Raw genomic sequence first — 18,293 nt, 5'->3', positions numbered from 1 at the left:
TAACACTAGTCTGTAGCCCGCAGATTTTCTGTTCAATGTCATACCTGCTGTGGGTATTAGGTACTGTAAGCAATCGCCTCCCAGCTTGATTCTCTAAAGGGGTGAGGGGTAGCTTTGTATGTCTGATGGGGCTTCAGACTTATCCATGTGACCGGGACTAGGCCAACTCATTGGAAGTCCACTAGAAGCAGAGGTTCTGAAAATAAAGTAGGTTTGTGGCATAGCCTGAAAGAAAGGAACAGAATTAATGGTGGCAATTTGTGTGGTTGCTCCATAGCGCTTTATATACGAATACCCATAAATAGTGTACCCTGCTTTTCATAAATGGATACATTTGGCAGGAGTGGACATTCTGACAGTTTCTTCATGTCTGAAGATGGGGTGCGGTTTGGGTGTGTTGATTGATAAAACTTCTAGCTGAGCAAGGGTTTGACGCCCATCCTTGCAAGCTAGCAAACACAGTGCACATCACCAGTATGTTCTCCTTCGGTTTATGGATGCGTAAGCAGTCTAAAATGACAATTGTGCAAATACAGCAGGATCTAAAATGTGCAGTCAAAAGATGTTTTCCTCTTCTTCTCTCAAATGTATTTCAATTCAAGGTGGTTTCCAACTCTGTTGTGCCTTCTGCTTTTATGGCAGCTCCCTATGAAATGAATATTACATTTGTCTTTAAATTCTGTTTTTACCCCACAAGGGAAATGGGTACCTTGCAGAACTGTAACCAGAATGAGCATTGGGTGCTCTCAGGGGCACAATCAAGGGTATGTCTAGCAGGAGATTCAAATATGCTTCAGGCATTGTGTAAGAAATGGAGGCTGGGACTGTAGGTCTGAGATGCAGAAACCGAATTATTCAAAGATGAGTGTTCAAATGGATAGACATTGACCATGTTGAGCATTGTCAATTGGTTAAGAACGGTGGAAAACAAAGAATTGGACATAACGGGCAGAAGTAAGGTGGTTTTACGCAGTAAAAAGCACGACTTAGTTGAGCAGAAATACCTGAATCCTTGTTGAAGAGAAAATAAAAGGGAATTTAATTGAGTAGCTAGCTGGTGTTGGCTCATTCCTGGTGTTTAGAGAAAGTGAGTTCTGAAAGGGTGAATGGCAGTAGTAGCAGAGTTGTCCATTTTTTGTTCAGATGTTGACAGGTAGGCGTTTGAATCAGGAAAAATGGCAGTTATGAAAAAAGTTGCAAACGTTAGGAAAAGACGTCACCTAACTGGTGTTAAAATTGCCAACCAGTCTACTTTTTTTTATTTTTATTTGAATTCAGCTGAGTAAACTCAACTTTTTCAAAAACAATTTTAAATTACATACTTAAAATCTGCAAGTTTACAAATTTACAAATGACAGGATCAAGGAACATATGAAAGTTTGTGAGAGGAAAAAAGAAAAAATAATAGTTAAGAAATTGAATGGTTAAATACCACAAAACAAACAAACAATAAAAGCTTAAAAACAATACAATAAATTATAAAGAGCAACAAAAAAACACACAAAAATTACATTACTAACGTAAAAACATTTAAATAAATGAACTTAATAAACCAAGACCTGTGTTACCATTCGACTGATAGAGATGTAAAGAATGAATTTAGCCAAAAAGGGCAACAACCACTCCATCTGCTTAAAATCTATAATATTCAGCAATAGCAATCCTCTAAATCATTATTCAAACTCTGAATCATTGATCCTGTCCAGATTCAATACATTTAAGAAATTAAAAGTTGCAATTCGAATACTCATTACTTTGGTTTCCAAAATCATTGGCCATTGATTTTCAGGAGACATGAGCCCAAAGTAAGCCAAATGCCGTTTGAAAGAAGTTCTTCGCAAGTCTGCATGAGCAGGGCAGTCCACAATAAAGTGTTTCAGCGTTTCTTTTACATTTACATCACCACAAAATCTGCAGTAGTTCTCTTTAGAATCAATGAGTCTTCTAGCCAGAATGTCCCGTGTTGAATATAGATTAAATCGAAGTCTCAGAATCACAGTTTAAGTTGCAGAGACGATGCTCGGCACAGATACGCTTCCACTACATTAAGACTTTTCGGATGAAAACCATGGGACTTAATATCCTTGTATGTGAGACATTTAGTTCTAGTTTCAATCCAATCCCACTTGTAAACTTTCTTTTGCTCTATCTGGATTATAACCAGTCTAGCTAATGGTCTGGCTACGGGTCAGTTGTCCTTCCTAAGACTCCATGGGGGTCAAGTCTCGGAGGGAGAAAGTTTGCATTCATACATACCCGACGACATGCAAAGCTCATTCAAGGTTAAAGTCGACTTCTGGTAATGCAACAAAAGTTCCTGCCGCAGGACCAGCAGTAAGTAGCCAACGCATCATGCAAGAAGCACAGGCGTCACCAGGCAAATCATTCATTTCATTTCCCTTCTGGAGTTAGGACTCCATGCCACAGGCACACACGAGCCAGGTGTTGAGGTTTACAAATTTCAGCTCCCCACTTGGGCCCTATTTTGGAATCGGAAGATCAATATAATCTGTTGATTAATTAACATATAAAATGCTTTGAACAGGCCATTGGTCGTCATAAAGCACCAGGTCAACATCCTCCACAGTGAGTAAACTCGAAGTGAATGCATCCAAAATGCATTGCACTTTTTGCTCTGTTTTACTATGTTTTTATTTGTGAGTTGGCTCGAATTACCCAATTAAATGCTTAGTTTTGTAATTATTGCAAAGTATTTTATTACTTGAACTATATTGATTATAACTGGATTATTTGGGGTACCACGCCTTGGGAGCAAACCACATGTGAGCACACAGTATTGCAGCTTGCCTGCTGTAATCCTCTCCCCACAACCCCCTCTGAGGTATCACTCTTCCCTTCAATGCAGATTCTGTATCGTCCACATGCTTTCGGATTATTTTAGCGTTCGGTCTGAAGTAGCGTTGGGGTTACTCTGGAACAGATTTGTTTTACATCAACTCACCGGGTCTCGTGGCAAGCAGAAAATTCTAGGATTTTATGTATGAGGATATTGCCAGTAGGGGGCGATGGAAGTGGGAACAATTAAGTAGTCATATTTTCGGGGTTTTCACGCATGTCCCACATATTATGGAAAGAAATAATTTTCCTTAACTATATTGAGACTGTTTGGGCTAAGAGAAAAAACCACTAAGCCCACAATGAACCAACATATTTAGCATTTCCCCTTGGGGTTCGGTGGCACGCGACAAGCATTTACTTTTTTGGTCACGTTTTAATTTGGATGCGGGATTGTTGCATGAAGTTCATTGCCTTGGAAAAGAAAGGAAATGTATTGAACATATTTCATGTTCTTCTGAACGACCAATCAAGTATAAGGTAGCCACCTCTAGATAGGTCACTCGGGATACAAGTACCTCTTCCACTACAAGAACAGGAGATTATGTTGTGGTTTTACATGCATGATATTGGGCAAAGCTTTGTAAAACCTCCACTTATGTTTGCTATTTCTAAATGGCACCAAATGGGACACTGAAAAACAAAAATGCCCACAGCTCGGCAGAGGACTGCCATCCCCTGCAGGACCTTAAACATACTTTCACAAAAGCTAATCTAGTAATGTGTGTTTTAGGATTTCACCTAAACCCGTAGAAATAATTGTAATGTCTTTGATTCCGTAGTTTAAAATGAATATTGAAGATCCTGCAAAGGAAGTCAAACGCCAAACCGATTAGACATGTTCCTCTCCAAGCAGGATATTGTTCAAGTCTGCATGTATAATATGATATGATATGATATATACATGCAGCCTTGAACAATATCCTGCTTGGAGTGGAAGCCAATGTAGTTAGTCTAGGATGGGGTTGATCCCATCGAATTTTGGTGCTCCCGTAAAAAGCCTTTAAATCATCTACAAAGCAGTTGTGAGTAGCGAGCCAGTGTACCTGGCAGCTAAGCTCCACACATCTGGTGGCAAACGCTGCACCAGAGCCAACCTGCTTGAATCACAACTCGTCCGCAAAGAGAGGATCCGCAAACAAACTGTGGTATCCTGGTATGACTGATGAATGGCTTGTATCCTGGTATGACTGTATTGAATGGCTGAGTGTGTGCAAGGGCTTCCTAGAATGTTTAAGTGGAGCTTGGAGTGTGGGGGGCCTGAGGATTCCAAGGAGTGACGGTTGGGACTGGGAGATGGACTAGGAACCAGGGCAGAGGCTTATCACCTACTCTCCTACCTCTTAGGCTTTATTCTTCTTAGTTACATAGCATAGTCATGTTTCCTTTTACACTTACCTGAGTCAGCCTGGTTCCTGCTCCCTGTCATCACTGGCTCAGGGATACATCATTTGGCGACGAGGATTAAGAACCTGGAGTAAGGTATGGAGAGTGGAGGAGAACTGATGCCGTTTGAAGAAGCGCTACCATGGAGTGCTGATATTAGAAGCTGGAGAAACCCTGGTGATAGCGCTCGAATATCCATGGAGATGGCAGTGGCATCAGGCATGGTGACCTGGTAATGGAGGCTGAAGTTAAAGTGGAGGTGACTGCGGCATCAGACTGTGGTAACCCATCCGTCAAGACCTGAACCTGAAGATGGGGGTTGGAGTGGCTGCAAGAAAACGGCAGAAAGAGTTTTGCCATTGTGTGCCAGAAGACTATACAGCAGTTTGATTATGGCACAGCTGCAGTGTTGTGCACGAGCCGGCGCAAGCAATATGAAAAAAAAAACAAGAAAGGAAGATACTGCAGACATTTGAAGACTGCAGCCCACGTCGAGGTACTGTGGGCAGAGAATATGTGCGAAGCCTCCGGCGGGTGAAATTTGGTCAGAAAAGGGTCCCCTGGTGCTGTGGGTGGCATGCGCGCCCAGCATGCCTTCAGCGCTTGTCTCCCAGCATTGCCGTTAGGCTGGAACGCTGAAGAGAGGCCGGGCGCCGTCATTTTTCTTAATGGAGCTGGGGATGGACCTTAGAGGAGAGGCCCTAGAAACGTGTGTAGAGCATGAGGAGATACCAGGAAGGAACGTAGGAATCTCCTGTGTATTGTATGAAGTGACGCGCTTTGAAGAAATGGAGCCGTCGGAAAGAGGATTTCAACCTTTACTGGAGTGAGGAATCCTTTAGTTATATAAGGTAGCACCAATAGCGGGAGATGCATGTAGAATACATATGCTTTTGTCAAGCGGTGATTCAAGGAACTGTTTTGGAGACCTTTAACTTGCAGCACAAACACATCTACATGCGGTAAGATTGAAAGCACTTTTAAAAGTGTATTGTGATGTAAGGCGAGAGCTGGAGCTCCGGACGGAATATAAATTTCGTCTGTGCAGAAAAAAAAAAGAAGGAAACATTTGTTATGGACATCTGCAGCAGTCTAGCAGATCTAAGGAAAAGCTATGAGGTACTGTTATGAGCACGGCAATTATCTTTGCACATTGGATTGCAGGTATTACCGCCAACAAGAAAAAAAAAAATGTGTAGATGTTAAACGTTATAATTTTGTGGAAGCAGTTTGTAGGGATCATGTGTTTGTCTTCCAGGAGGACGTTTATAATTGATGCTACAGTGTATAATAATGTTTTTTTTTAGAAGTTTATGCCATACTACGGGCTTGTGGAGGAGAAAAGAAGTAATGGGGATTATGGTTGCAATATTGGTATGCATGAGTGTTTAATGTGCAGTGGGTATTGTAGTTACATGAAATTAAGTGATAATTGCATTTCAGGGAACTTTTGCACAGTTTAAAACAAATACTGCAAATAATTAATTTATTGAATAATTAATGTTTTGGAAGTAGATTTCTAAATTGAAGTTTTAAATGAAGTTTTAGCAAGACAATTATGCTTTGATTTGCTTTAAAGATGTTATGTCCACAGGAGTTTTATGCAATTACAGAAAAAATGTAATTTTGAAGTTAATATTGCACAAATAAGGGATTTTTACAAAACGAAAATTCTATCTCTGAGATGACACACTTCCAGAATGGTGCCTGATCAACACCATGTCTGTTAGTGTCCATCATCCCTTTTAAGGAGGTGTTTAGTGGGCAAATATTGAGTGCATATGTAATGTTTAATGCAATTTTAGTGAATTTACATGCAAATAACGTTGCATTGGTAGAATGCATTTGGAGATGAGTGCGCATTTGGAGCATGCAACTGTAGGTATGTGTGACATACATGTGCATGTTGGGTGCGTGTGTGAGGTAGCACGTTTGAAGTGAATGTTACTGCAATGGGTGTGTGCAGTCGTGAGTACGTACGTTGGGAGAAGTAGGCGTGTGAGAGGTAGCACGCATGTAGTTGAGGGTGAGGATCACATGCTGGCCAGGTGTGATGCCTTATGGAGACCCTAGGGAGACCGGTGTTTGAAGGTTAAACACAAATAGGTGATTTGTGTTCGGGGAGGATCTTTAGATAGAAGCATCCTATTTGTGGAGGATCTTAATATATAAGCATCCTATAGCAGGACACTATAGTAGGAGACATTGAGGCGTAAGTAGTACGCATGAAGTCATGGAGTAGGCTCTATACTACATTATTTAGTGTTTCTGTTTTCATGTCTCTTGTAGAATGGTATGGTGTCGGGGTTAGGAGTGAATTTTTTTTTTTGGACTCCTAATGTCTGTGGTGTCAGGTAGAGCAGCAAATTGTGAGAAATTTTTGTTCCTGCTTATTCCTAGTTAGGTTGAAGTTACTGCGAGTTGGGCACACAGACAATAGAATTGTAGAGGTGTTGATAAATTATTACTATCATAAAATATTTTTATTCTTCATCGGAGAAGCACTACATTTTTCCATCTTGTTGTGCTTGCACTGAATTTTTTTTCAGTAGTTGAAACCTTTAGCAGGTGCCACATATTTACAATTTGTTGGTGTTTTAGCTGAAGGTTTGTTTTGCACGGTAGTGTCTGTGCACTTTTTACGCACCACGCCTTTTGTGGTTGTGTTGTGGTTTATGTGGTCTTTGTCCAGTTAGTCTCTTGCTTTCATATTCATCCTTTTCTGTATTTTCTTTAGGGGCGAAGGGATGGGTGCTGAGGTGTGTGTGTTTTAGATTCTGTTGGTTTTGTTGTTGCTAGCATGTTAGGATTTTGTTCAGGCCAATTGTGTACGTTTTGGATGCACTATTAAGTTGGAAGGTATGTTGGTCTCGTTGAGACAGGGTTAGTGCTCAAGTGTGGCAGGCTTGAGGCCAGGAGTGGCAGTTCTGGCAGAAGGTGGTAGGTTAGGAAGGTTTATGATGGTAGTTTAGTTTTGATTGTCCATGTGGCAAGGTATGCGCTCGGTGGTGGCAGCACTGAGACCCCCGTGTGGCAGGCCGGGGTAGAAGGTGTTTGGTTTCTTTTGATTGTGATCCTAACATGATGGTGAGAGTATTCTGATTTGTGTTTGTTTGTTAAGGAGGGGGATGTGTGGTATCCTGGTATGACTGATGAATGGCTGGTATCCTGGTATGACTGTATTGAATGGCTGAGTGTGTGCAAGGGCTTCCTAGAATGTTTAAGTGGAGCTTGGAGTGTGGGGGGCCTGAGGATTCCAAGGAGTGACGGTTGGGACTGGGAGATGGACTAGGAACCAGGGCAGAGGCTTATCACCTACTCTCCTACCTCTTATGACTATGCTATGTAACTAAGAAGAATAAAGCCTGTTTCCTTTTACACTAACCTGAATCAGCCTGGTTCCTGCTCCCTGTCATCACTGGCTCAGGGATACATCACAAACCTTGGCTTGTTGTGCACCCACCCTCTAGAACGCAATCCCGGTGTCTGCTCAGAATACCCCGACAATTCTCCAATTTCGCAAACTCTCAAAACATTGATCTTTCAACAACCCAATTCACTTTCATTTACTTTATTGAATTTATAAAGCGCCTTTCTGCAAAAGCAGTATTACAAAATATTAGAAAATGGTACAATTTACATGATCATGCAAAAAACAACTAATAACAGAAGGAGGGGGAGATAATCAAAGTCATTAAGTAGAAAGAAATGAGAGAAGATGAGCTTTCAGGTTAGATTAAAAATTACAAAGGGATGCAGAAGAGCGGATAGAGAGAGAGGGAGGGTATTCCAGTGTTTAGGGGCTAAGAGGGCAAAAGAATGGAAATGGAATGAAGCGATTCCAGTGGATGCACATACCGATGCACATACCTCACAGTACTGCGCTGCTGTTAAAAGATGCCAGTCCAAATGCTGACTACTACACTCTGCACTGTGCCTGCTTTAAGGGTCCAATCCCTGTTCGAGGAAAAAGTGGACTTTGCCTTCTGACATCACATCAAATTGCTTTGTGTTAAAGGAAATGGCGGTAACTGGAAGGAAAAGAGAAAACTTGATGGTGGAATTTTTCAGCTGGACTGAGCCCCCTTTGTACACTAAACCTGCCCCTTCCCTTGAGAAGCGTTTCAAAGGCCCTTTTGCTATGCCGCACCAAGGTGTGAGGCTTGTCCTTTTGGGGAGGGTGTGCCCTTTTATTAATATTTTCAAGGTAGCTTTTTGTCGAGAGGCTGTCTCACTGGAGAGGGTGTTACCTTCCCTCAAACAGGATCAGAGAGGCAGTCCCCAGGGCTACAGTCTTGCTGGTAGCAGCAGAGTCAATCTGGCTTGAGGAAATCCACATCCTTCCACAGCTGAGCTGGGCTCAAAGGGCTTCACTGGAGTAACATTTTAAATAGGCCCCTGGTACCAGAATCTAATGGGATCTCTTGGAGAGTAAAACTTGAGATTCTTAATCCTCAAATGCACTCGTGGAAAATCCCATCCAACCTGCTCAAACTATTCTACATCCACCCTAAAAATAAAGTGTAGCAAAATAGCTGGACTTGGCAGTGTCCTGGGAAGTAGAGAGTACAAATGGCGTCCATGTTATGAGGTTAGGGATGACTGGGACATTTACCAGCAGCTTACCCATGGTCTATAGTGGTCTTCAGTTAGAAACCCTCATTGAACAATCCAGGGTTGAGGGTGCGAGCACGTGTTCTATGCAATGGTAGTCAAACGGGGAACGAAAAGCAGAGCTGAAAACAAGAAAGGCCTGTTCAATGGAATGGGGTCAGGGGGAAAGAGAACTTGACTTCTGCTGGGCAATGAGCAAGTGAGAGTTTGTGTATAGTAACCGGTGGCGGGAGGAGTGAGTAGTTGCACATCTTAAGATGCAGGATGATGTGGCTATTTGGAGGAAGTGGTTGGATGGAGAGGTGTTTATCCAGAGTATTAGCATGGTGGGGAAGGCTGATGGGAAGATGTGATGCAGGGAGTTACCATGGATGTTAGTTGGACATGTTGTGTAATGAGGCGAGCGGGTAGTCTGCCACAGTGTCGATCTGGATTTTTCTCTCAGGAGATTTTTTGAAGTTTCAACCGCCCCCCCTCTCCCCACCTTAAAGCTGGTGGGGCCCTTAGTTGGTCACGAATTAATAAAACCTGGGTCGGGAGTTTGGGGGTAGGGAGTGGGAGGAGATGTGGTGGTCAGAAGGCCTATAGATTAGTCAGCAAGGTGGGAGTTTGGGATTGAATTCTGCCTCTCTCATGAGAGAGGCAGAAAGTCTGATACTGTTGGAGGAAAGAATGGGCTAGCCTTGCTGATCATTACGCTGAAGCCTCCACCCTTCTTGGTCCTATATTGGCTTCTTCTCAGGGGCTAAACATGTGACATTGAAAATGTGCTGCTTAATACCATCTGTTTCCTCATCCAGAAAATGCCTGTAGGCCGTGGTGGAGTACTGCAGATCACTTCTTAATACAATCTTAGTCTCTTGTTTTACAAAGACATGTTAAGTGGTATGATTAGAAGGCTATGATTAAAGCGGTGGCTTATGCATTAAAAACCATGATCCTGTTCATTTGCGGGTTACAATGTCCAGCCTGTAAACCAATACAACCTTTTCCCTCCTTATCACTTATCAACTCATCGGACCTGCAGTGCCGTGAAAATCTGCATCACCGATATGTCCTATGGAATAAAGTGGAGCCAATCCCTCAAGTGTTCATAGAATATTGAACTGAATAGTGGGATCGTGAATTTAAACGTTTAATTCGATTACTCATTTGCCGGCTGTTTACTTTCTTGAAAAGGTAAAGGACATCCTAGAGAAGTTCATTTTAAGTGCTCTATTCCTAGATCTACTCGGCTAGCCTGTTTAAAACGGGCCTTTGCTAGATGGCAGCAATTAGATGCATGATCAGAGCCTATTCAATTGAGTTCCTTATGTTGTGCCAACTAGCATTTATTCAAAAGTGCAAACTGCTATTTATTCGTTGGATAGTTGCAGTCATTGTGAGAAGGCATGTGACTTTATTTGGGATGCATTCTATCCCATGATATGTTAGCTGATCTTTTCTAGTGGACTACCTCGCCTCCAATGCCATCATTCCCACTGCCACTGCCATAAGCCTCCGGGGCTATCTTTTGTTGCCAGTACTTGTTGGGAGCTGTCAAACCGTGTGCTCTCTCCCCAGTTGAGATACCTGGATCTGTTGGTCCTTGTATCACAGGTGACATTCCACATCAGCTGTGCATGATCATTTGCAAATACTTGACATTGTAGGCTGGTCCATTTGAATCCATCATGTGAGAGTAAGGTATGTGGCAAATGAAAAAATGACTTCTCCACAAAAGCGCCATAAGGGTTTGGACTTCTCGTGGAAGAAGAGTTTTGTCTACAGAATCTGTTCATGGATTTGCGCAAAACTGGAGATCATTTTGCACTGGAATGCAAACGCAATGTCGGTCAAGCAGGCATGCATAAAGTCTTTGATAATCTAATTGCCAGGACTGGATTACACCACGGCCACAATACATTCCTCCACGACGGCCACAGTACAATCCACCACAGCCACTCTACATTACCTGGTGAAATTGTACACCCGCTGTGCAGTACAGTTTCCAACTCAACACTCCCAAGTTTATGTATTTGATTTTTATATAAAGTAAACCTAGATAAGGAGCCATAGAGTGCTTTACAATGGTGAAATAAAGGGTGTTCAGTTCATCCAAAGTATGTTGTTGGGGAGAGGTCGGTCTTATAGTCTTGGCCAAGGGGGATGATCTACCCGAGGTTGGAGATGGGTATTTGTGTTCTCAAATAGTTATTCCTTAAACAGCAAAGTCTTTAGCCCATTCCTGTACTGATTCACTGTTGAAGTTGTTCCAATTTAAACCAGGGGAATGGTCGAGTTTGCTGGGGCATAAGCACGGGAATGTCTGTTTCCTTATTTTTTGCTTTCTTGTGGGCTAAGTTGCTTGCAAGCCTGGAGATGGGGTGACTCCTACAAATGCGTCCACGTTTGCAGATGTGTGGATGGTTAGGCTGGCGTCTAAGTGTTGCCTTCTTTGTGTGATGCATGCCCTCTTGAACCGTATTCTGTCTGGAATGGACAGCCAATGCAATTGTTTTACAGTTGGAGAGAGTCCATTGTAGATCCCTCACATTCCCATGCCTTTAGGCACAGGACACAGAAGATTCCTCTAAGAAGAGACTGGTTACAGTGGAATGCTCTCTAAAACTATTCCACTTTAAACTTTAAATCACCCCACCCCTCTGGCCATTCCAGACATCTGAGTGAGCCTGCTGACTATGCCCACCTCATTCCACAAAGGTCAAAGTGGAACTCTTCCCCTGGCTTAAAGCATTGTGCTTTAAGCCAGGGGAAGATCCTGGTCCTGGAAGGGCATGGTTCTGGATAAAAAGACCCATTTGCTGTCAATTACGCACACGCTGAATGCCTTCTCGCCATTGCAAACTGGCCTGAATAATTCCTCTTCTGCCTGAGGCTGCTTCACATAGGTTATAGTGGACCCCTTTCTTCTCCAGGTCATGCATGTGTCACAAACTCCAGACGGCTTTCTCAAAGTCCAGAGTGCCCCATACCCTACCAGATAGTCACAGGTTTAATAAAAATATGAAAGTACATATGAAAGTACATCGTTTTCAATTGTAATTTCTTGGCCAAGCTAAATGGGTTTGCTCTGTCCATCGTGACCCAACTCTTCGTTGCTTCCCCGATCAGCCATTCCGGGAGGCCCCTCAACTGGGCTGGCTAATAATACTTTCTGAAATTGGGAGCCCCCATTCCACCACCCCAACCTCTGTCTGCCACCAAAGTTCTATACGCCTGTTACGCCAGATGAAGGCCAAAACTATTTTGCTGAGGGGCTTAAAGAAAGCACTAGGAAGGGGGGTGCGCAGTACCACCATCTTTACTGCCTCTACCCGGCCCAGCCATGAGATGTTCACAGGGTTCCATCTAGCTACATCTTCCCGCACCCTGTGCAGGAGAGGCGGATCGTTCTCCCCAGACAGTTGTACTATGGTGTTTGTAATCGTGACCCTCACATACCGGATTCCCCCCTCGGCCCACCGCAATGTTGACTTACTCTGGATCCTTGCTTTGTCAGCTTGTACCATCGCCCAGCTTAGTATCTCCGATTTCTGTTTATTCACTTTTAATCCTGAGACCATTGCAAATGTCTCTAGCTCTGACCCTACTTCCTCCAATGAGGTCTGCAGGTCTGTTATCTTTAATAACATATTGTTCTCGTATGCCATTATTTTATGTGTTACGCCCCTGAACTCCATCCTCTTTACTCCAGACGCCCCTCTGATTCTTGCGAAGAAAGGTTCCGAAAAAAAAAAATGGCATAAAGAAGAGGGGACGGGGGCAGCCTTGTTACGTGCCCCTCGTGAGCGGGATCTGTCTTGAGATGTGATCACTGATGGTGAGCCGAATTGATGGCAGGTTATAGTTAGCCTTAATTGCCTGTATACAATTCAGACCTAATCCCATACTGACCAAGGTGTGAAACCAGAACGTACACTCAACACGATAGAACTCCTTTTCAGTGTCCAGCGCTATTACCACCTATGGGATTTGCCTGTGTTCTGTCTGGTGGCAAACCCATCTGATGTTGTCTAGGGTCTGTCTCCCAGGTAAGAAACCAGCCTCGTCGGGGCCGATTAACCTAGGAAGCAGCAGTGCCATTCTATTCGCCCATACTTTGGTGTAAAGTTTTTCATCAATATTCAGCAGCACTATGGGCCTATACGACCCACAGCAGGTTGGGTCCTTGCTTGTCTTGGTGAACACCATCATTTTGGCATCCTCCATTGACTTAGTGACCACCCCTATGACCCTAAAGGTATTCAACAAAGGTGTGCCCATAATTTGATATAGAGTTGAGCTGTGTCTCGGTTGGGGCCTGGAGCCTTGCCAAGGGGGAGCGAGTTAATTGTGTGCTCAACCTCCTTAAGTTGAATATCTCCTTCCATAACGTCCCTTTCCTCTGCACAGAGCCGAGGCAGGGCAATCTCGCTCAAGTATGCGTCCTTTTCCTGGTCCTTAGAAAGGTCAGTACAAGTGAAAGGGAGCAAAGGCCTCCCCTATTGCCCCGTTTACAAACACCATTTCCCTTGTCTCCATTGTTACTTTGAGAATCGTCTGTGCGGCAGCCTTACCCCTCAGCTGCCGAGCCAGCAACCGATCCTTCTTTGTTCGCACCTACATAGTAGTGCTGCTGTGCTGTTAACAGGGACTTCTCTGCTTTCAGATTCCGGATCAAATCTCGTTGGCCCAGGGCATATTGATATTCCCTATGCAGTTTTCGCAAGTGACTATCAACCAAGGACCGTCTAATTCCTTTTAACCAGTATTCCAGCTTTTTATCCCTCCTCCCCAGATCTTTGTCCATGTGGCTTTCATCACTATTCTCTCCTCTTGAAACCACCTTGAATGCAACCCAGATCAACAGCTGATTCACTTCGGGGCTATCATTCTCTTCAAAATATTGGTCAATTTATTCCCCAATCTGCACCGTTGGGTCTGGGTCCCCCAGAATGCCATTTGCCTTCTCAACCCAGGGGTTCGTAGAGTGAGTTTTAACGGGGCATAATTGGAGAATATTGATCAGATTTCCATCTCCATTACCCACCCTATCAGCCTTGGGGTCACCTAAACATAGTCAATCTGTGACAGTGAGCAATGAACATTGGAGTAATTTGTATAAACTTTTTCGGTCCCCTTTAACACCCTCCACGTCTCAATTAGGACTTGCCACTCCATCCTTTCCCTCAGGGGTCCTTTGCGCCACATGTGCCCTTTGTCACCCCGTGCACCTGTCTGGCTGTGGGTCCCAGGCTAGGTTGAAATCCCCTGCCAATATGATCTCACCCTCCGCAAACCTCCAACAACATGAGTACTTCCTTCAGGAAACAGAATTGGCCACTATGGAGGGCATATGTGGATGTTAGTGTGGCTACTTGCTGGTTTATCTGAGCTACCACAAACCGGTACTTGCCTTCTCTACCCCTTGCGTCTTCCTTTCCTGTGCATTTAGTGTATCCCTAAATGCCACTATTACCCCACACGTTTTCCCTTGTGTGTTTGCCTGTTATGTTTTCGAGCATTGTGGCAGCCTCCATATGTGTCTGTCCCTCTTTCTGACATGCATCTCCTGCAATAATAGGACATCGGCTTTCTCCCTCTCTAGAAGCTGCCCCAGCTTTTTCCGCTTAACCGGCGAGTTCAACCCGTGGACATTGTAACAGAAGAGATTGAACATATGTATTCTACACCTCCCTCATCCCGCTCAGAATTGCTCCTCGGTTGCTTCCACCTCCCCTTTCCCCCAGAGTTGCATTCCCCAACTTCCCACCCTCCCCCTTCCCTAACCCACTTTCCGTCCCCATCCCACCCAGATGGAATCACTTATCCAACAGGACCCCAGGAAGATTCCCACTCGGCCGTGTCCCAGTTTAACACTGAGGTATCCATCTCCTCGAATAAAAGGGGTCTCCCCTATAACGGACCAATATAGCCCCATAACGGCTCCAAATCCTCCCCACATTTGAGTGCATCCTCAGTGGTTTAATCCCCCTTCCGTTCCTTCTGTGTACTTCCTTCTCCCTTTACTCCCCATCATTGCATCCTCTACATTCTGTCTTTCGTGAGTCTGGGGTAACCGTCCCGTATGTAGGTACAACTCTCAACCCTACCCCTCACTTCACTCCTCCCTTTCCCTGGTTCTTCTGTGGGGCAAGTTCCCAGTCCCATTCTCATTTGCTCCTGCCAGTCAGTTGCTTCTCTAGCTTCTGCGTCGTTCTCTCCTCCCAGAGTTGTAATATGCCCTCCTTCTACCATAGTAATCTGGTGTTGTTGGCCTTCCCAATAAACAGGAGACTAAACTGAAGGGTTCATCTGTATCTCACCCCTTTTTGCATGAGGAACCTGGACACTGACCCCATTGGCCTCCTTCTGTGGAGTGGATTGTGCCAAGTCCTGATAGAGGGCTATGTCCTTTCCATTCACCGTAAGCTGTTATGAGTTCCTACTCGCTTTCAAAATGTCCTCCTTTTGGCCATATGATGTCAGAGCAACCAGATCTTTTGGGGCCCACTCTGTGTATCCTGTATCCTGTCTATGCCTATCTGCTCAGGTGAGATATCGGCGAGCAGGTCCCCAAAACCTTGTTGCATCGTAGCCTCTGAGGTCTTTATCCCCAATGTCCTCTGGCAAACCCTTCATGTTCGATCTCCGTGATCTGTTTTCAAGATCTTCACATTGAGTTTCAAGGGTTTTTGATAGGTTGGCTTGATGGTCCAGGGCTTTGTCTGTTGTTTTGTTTTTGTTGCATCATCAGCCATGTCCTGCACTGCCCTTTCCGTAGTATCCATCCTCTTCCAGTTTCCTGATCTCTGCTTTTAATTCTTTCATCTCTAACTTAATTTTTTCTTTCAGTGCAGCAAATTGGTCCTGGAGGGAGGTGGTTATTCTTTCTTGGAAATCACTCGCACATTAGACCAGTTCTTCTTTGCTGGCCACCATGACTCCTTCTGCTACACATAGCGCGGAGGGTTCTGTTGAGCATTGTGTCTCCTTGTTTCCTGTGGCTGACACCTGTTGTTGCCAGCACCTTTTTGAAGACCCCCTTCTTGCGACCTGAGTCCCTGTTGCTGCTGTGGCATTGTTGTCTGCCTCCCAGGGTCTCCTTAATCTTGGCTCGCACCATTCGTTAAGTCCCCCTCTCTTCGTGCTTTTACTGGGTCATCCTCTTTTCCTTGGGATGCTCTCCACCTTTTAGGGTTGCTGTGTCCATTCCCGGGTTCGCGCCGACGCCTCCACCACACCTTTCTCACTCAACCACTGCTTGGATCCACACTGCTCCTCCATGTTTAGATTGATCGCTTACACTGCAAAGCCTTTCCTGACGAGGTGGAGGAGGTCTTTCTAAACCACCAGGGGTGTCCTTCCAGTACTCGCCTCCCTGCGTAGTTATCTTTTATTCACCATGTGCGTTGCCTTTCCCTCCATCCCTAATGTCTGTTCTGCCCTGATGGGCCTTTATTAGCAATGGGGGAGACACATTCCTGAGTCTGCTGGAGGGTTTCCTTTTGAGCTCTCCTCCACGTGGTTCCTTTTTGGGTTGCCCCCTACTGGAACCATACCCTTGGCAGTGCAATGTACTCACCGACCAGGGCGCACATTTTGTCTGCTCCTGGGAGGGTCGAAGGTCCCCTCTCGTTCCTCCTACGTCATGTGCCTTGGTATTATGCCTGGAGCTTGTCTTTGCCGCAGAGATGGGTCTGAAGTGAGGCAATGACTGGGAAGCGGTTGCTACTCTTCCTCTGTTTGTACTCAAACTCCAAAAACCTGCGCTGGGGATCTGCAATGTTAAAGGATCCCTGCAGCTTTTTTGCCGGCTCCACTGCTCGGTCATTTTTTTATTACTGCCCTGTCCTAGACAGTAGCTGTGGCTCCGCAATCTTGCTGTTCCTCTCTTCGACAGGAGTCTCTGGCGACAAAGAACCACATTGCCTGTCTTGGGGGCTCTAAGGCTGTTCGGGGGGGTATTCTCTGCCAAATGCTGCACTTTATCAGCTTTATTGTCGAGGCCCGGGGGGGGGGGGGGGCTGTTTGCGTGAGTAACCTAGTCCATGAGTAGCCTTGAAGGATTCCTACCGAAATTGAGTAAATAAATGAGTGATTGATTGAGTGCCATTGAATGAGTACTAGAAGAAGTACAAATGTCAGCGGTCAGGAGTTGTGGGTAGACGTTTGTCCCATGACTTGCATGCCAGAAAGTGTCCAATATGCACTGCACTACATCACCACATAATACATTGACCACACATATGGAATGCCCATAGGCAGATATTTATATAGGAGAAATAATTGTCAATTTGTAAAGAGGACTATGGCTGAGGGAGCTCATATGGGGTTATGATAACGCATGCCCCTATAGCAATACAACATTGTAAAAACAGTGGTAGCAGCCACTACATTAAATTAAATGATTATTTTGCTCCTAGGACCAAACAAAATCTGCTAGCATGGGCAGAGGAAAACTCCTTCCCTAAAAGTCCTTGTTTCCTTTCAAAATCTCACTAGCGCAGCTCCTGTAATAGGAGACTACATAACATTGAGACCCACATTTTAAGCCTATTCTTTAGTTTACACATGCATTCTGGTAGTTTTAGTCCCGTTTGAAGATAACTGAACACATTCAACATAAGCACCTGATATCCGTGATTTAGCAATTGAAATCTGGGCACTGGAAAAGTGGTCCACTTGTGAGTTGGCCATCTCAAATGGAAATCTATTTTGTATATTTTACCTTAAGGCTTATTAATCTATCTTAGATTTTTGTTCTTGCGTTTATAAAGGCAGACTTTCCATGAATCCTGCTTCCCTTCATCTTTGATCCTCATCCTTACCGACCCCTGTTACTGTATGTTTAATGGTAAAACATTTACTTAGACCTAATGAAAATATTGAAATGTGTGTTTTGTTATTATTAGCACGGATTGGCAGGGGTCCAAACTCCAGTTCCTGTCCTCCCACAACAGACACCGCAACATTACCATGAACCAGCAGTGATGTTCCCAGCTTTGCAGCCAAACCCGGCTGCATCCATGCAGTATGGTCAACCCCAGTCTGTTCTAAACAGCCAGGTGAGCAGCACGTTTTATACTTTTTCAGTGTGAGAAACTAAACTTGTTGTTAACTGTTTGAACAAGTACATTTGTGTTTTAGTTTGAAAAGTCTTAGATTTGAACTCCACAGTTGATTTGTAAGGAATCGCTTCTTTTAGGGATAAGGGTCCTTGATAACCAAAGCCGACCACAGTGATATCCCTTCTGTAATGCAGCATGTAAGGAGCATTGAGGTTTCCAAACTCAAACAACATTCACAGTAAAACATTAAATAAAGCTGAAATCCGCACCAAGTCAAAATGTACCACAAATAAGTGTGCATACTCGTGGGCAAACGTTTTTGGTTGGTCCTGGTCAAAACTGCTACGTTTATGCTTATATAAGGGTATAAGGGAAGGAAAATTC

The 18,293-nt window shown here is 44.2% G+C and overlaps 1 protein-coding gene across 11 annotated transcripts in view; it reads left to right on the top strand.

Annotated features, from left to right (window-relative positions):
- Positions 1–18,293, top strand: part of WNK2 (WNK lysine deficient protein kinase 2) — a 1,473,871-nt gene that overhangs the window by 642,761 nt on the left and 812,817 nt on the right. For all 11 annotated transcript variants that reach the window (XM_069643592.1, XM_069643590.1, XM_069643588.1 and 8 more), the window contains one exon: positions 17,754–17,906. In XM_069643592.1, the coding sequence (XP_069499693.1) occupies positions 17,754–17,906 (153 nt within the window). The remainder of the gene's footprint in view (positions 1–17,753; positions 17,907–18,293) is intronic.

The sequence above is a fragment of the Ambystoma mexicanum genome, chromosome 2p (genome assembly GCF_040938575.1).
Source record: "Ambystoma mexicanum isolate Mex_15411 chromosome 2p, UKY_AmexF1_1, whole genome shotgun sequence".
Taxonomy (NCBI): Eukaryota; Metazoa; Chordata; class Amphibia; order Caudata; family Ambystomatidae; genus Ambystoma; species Ambystoma mexicanum.
Note: the sequence above shows the minus strand (reverse complement) of the source record. Positions and strands in the feature narration are given on the sequence as shown.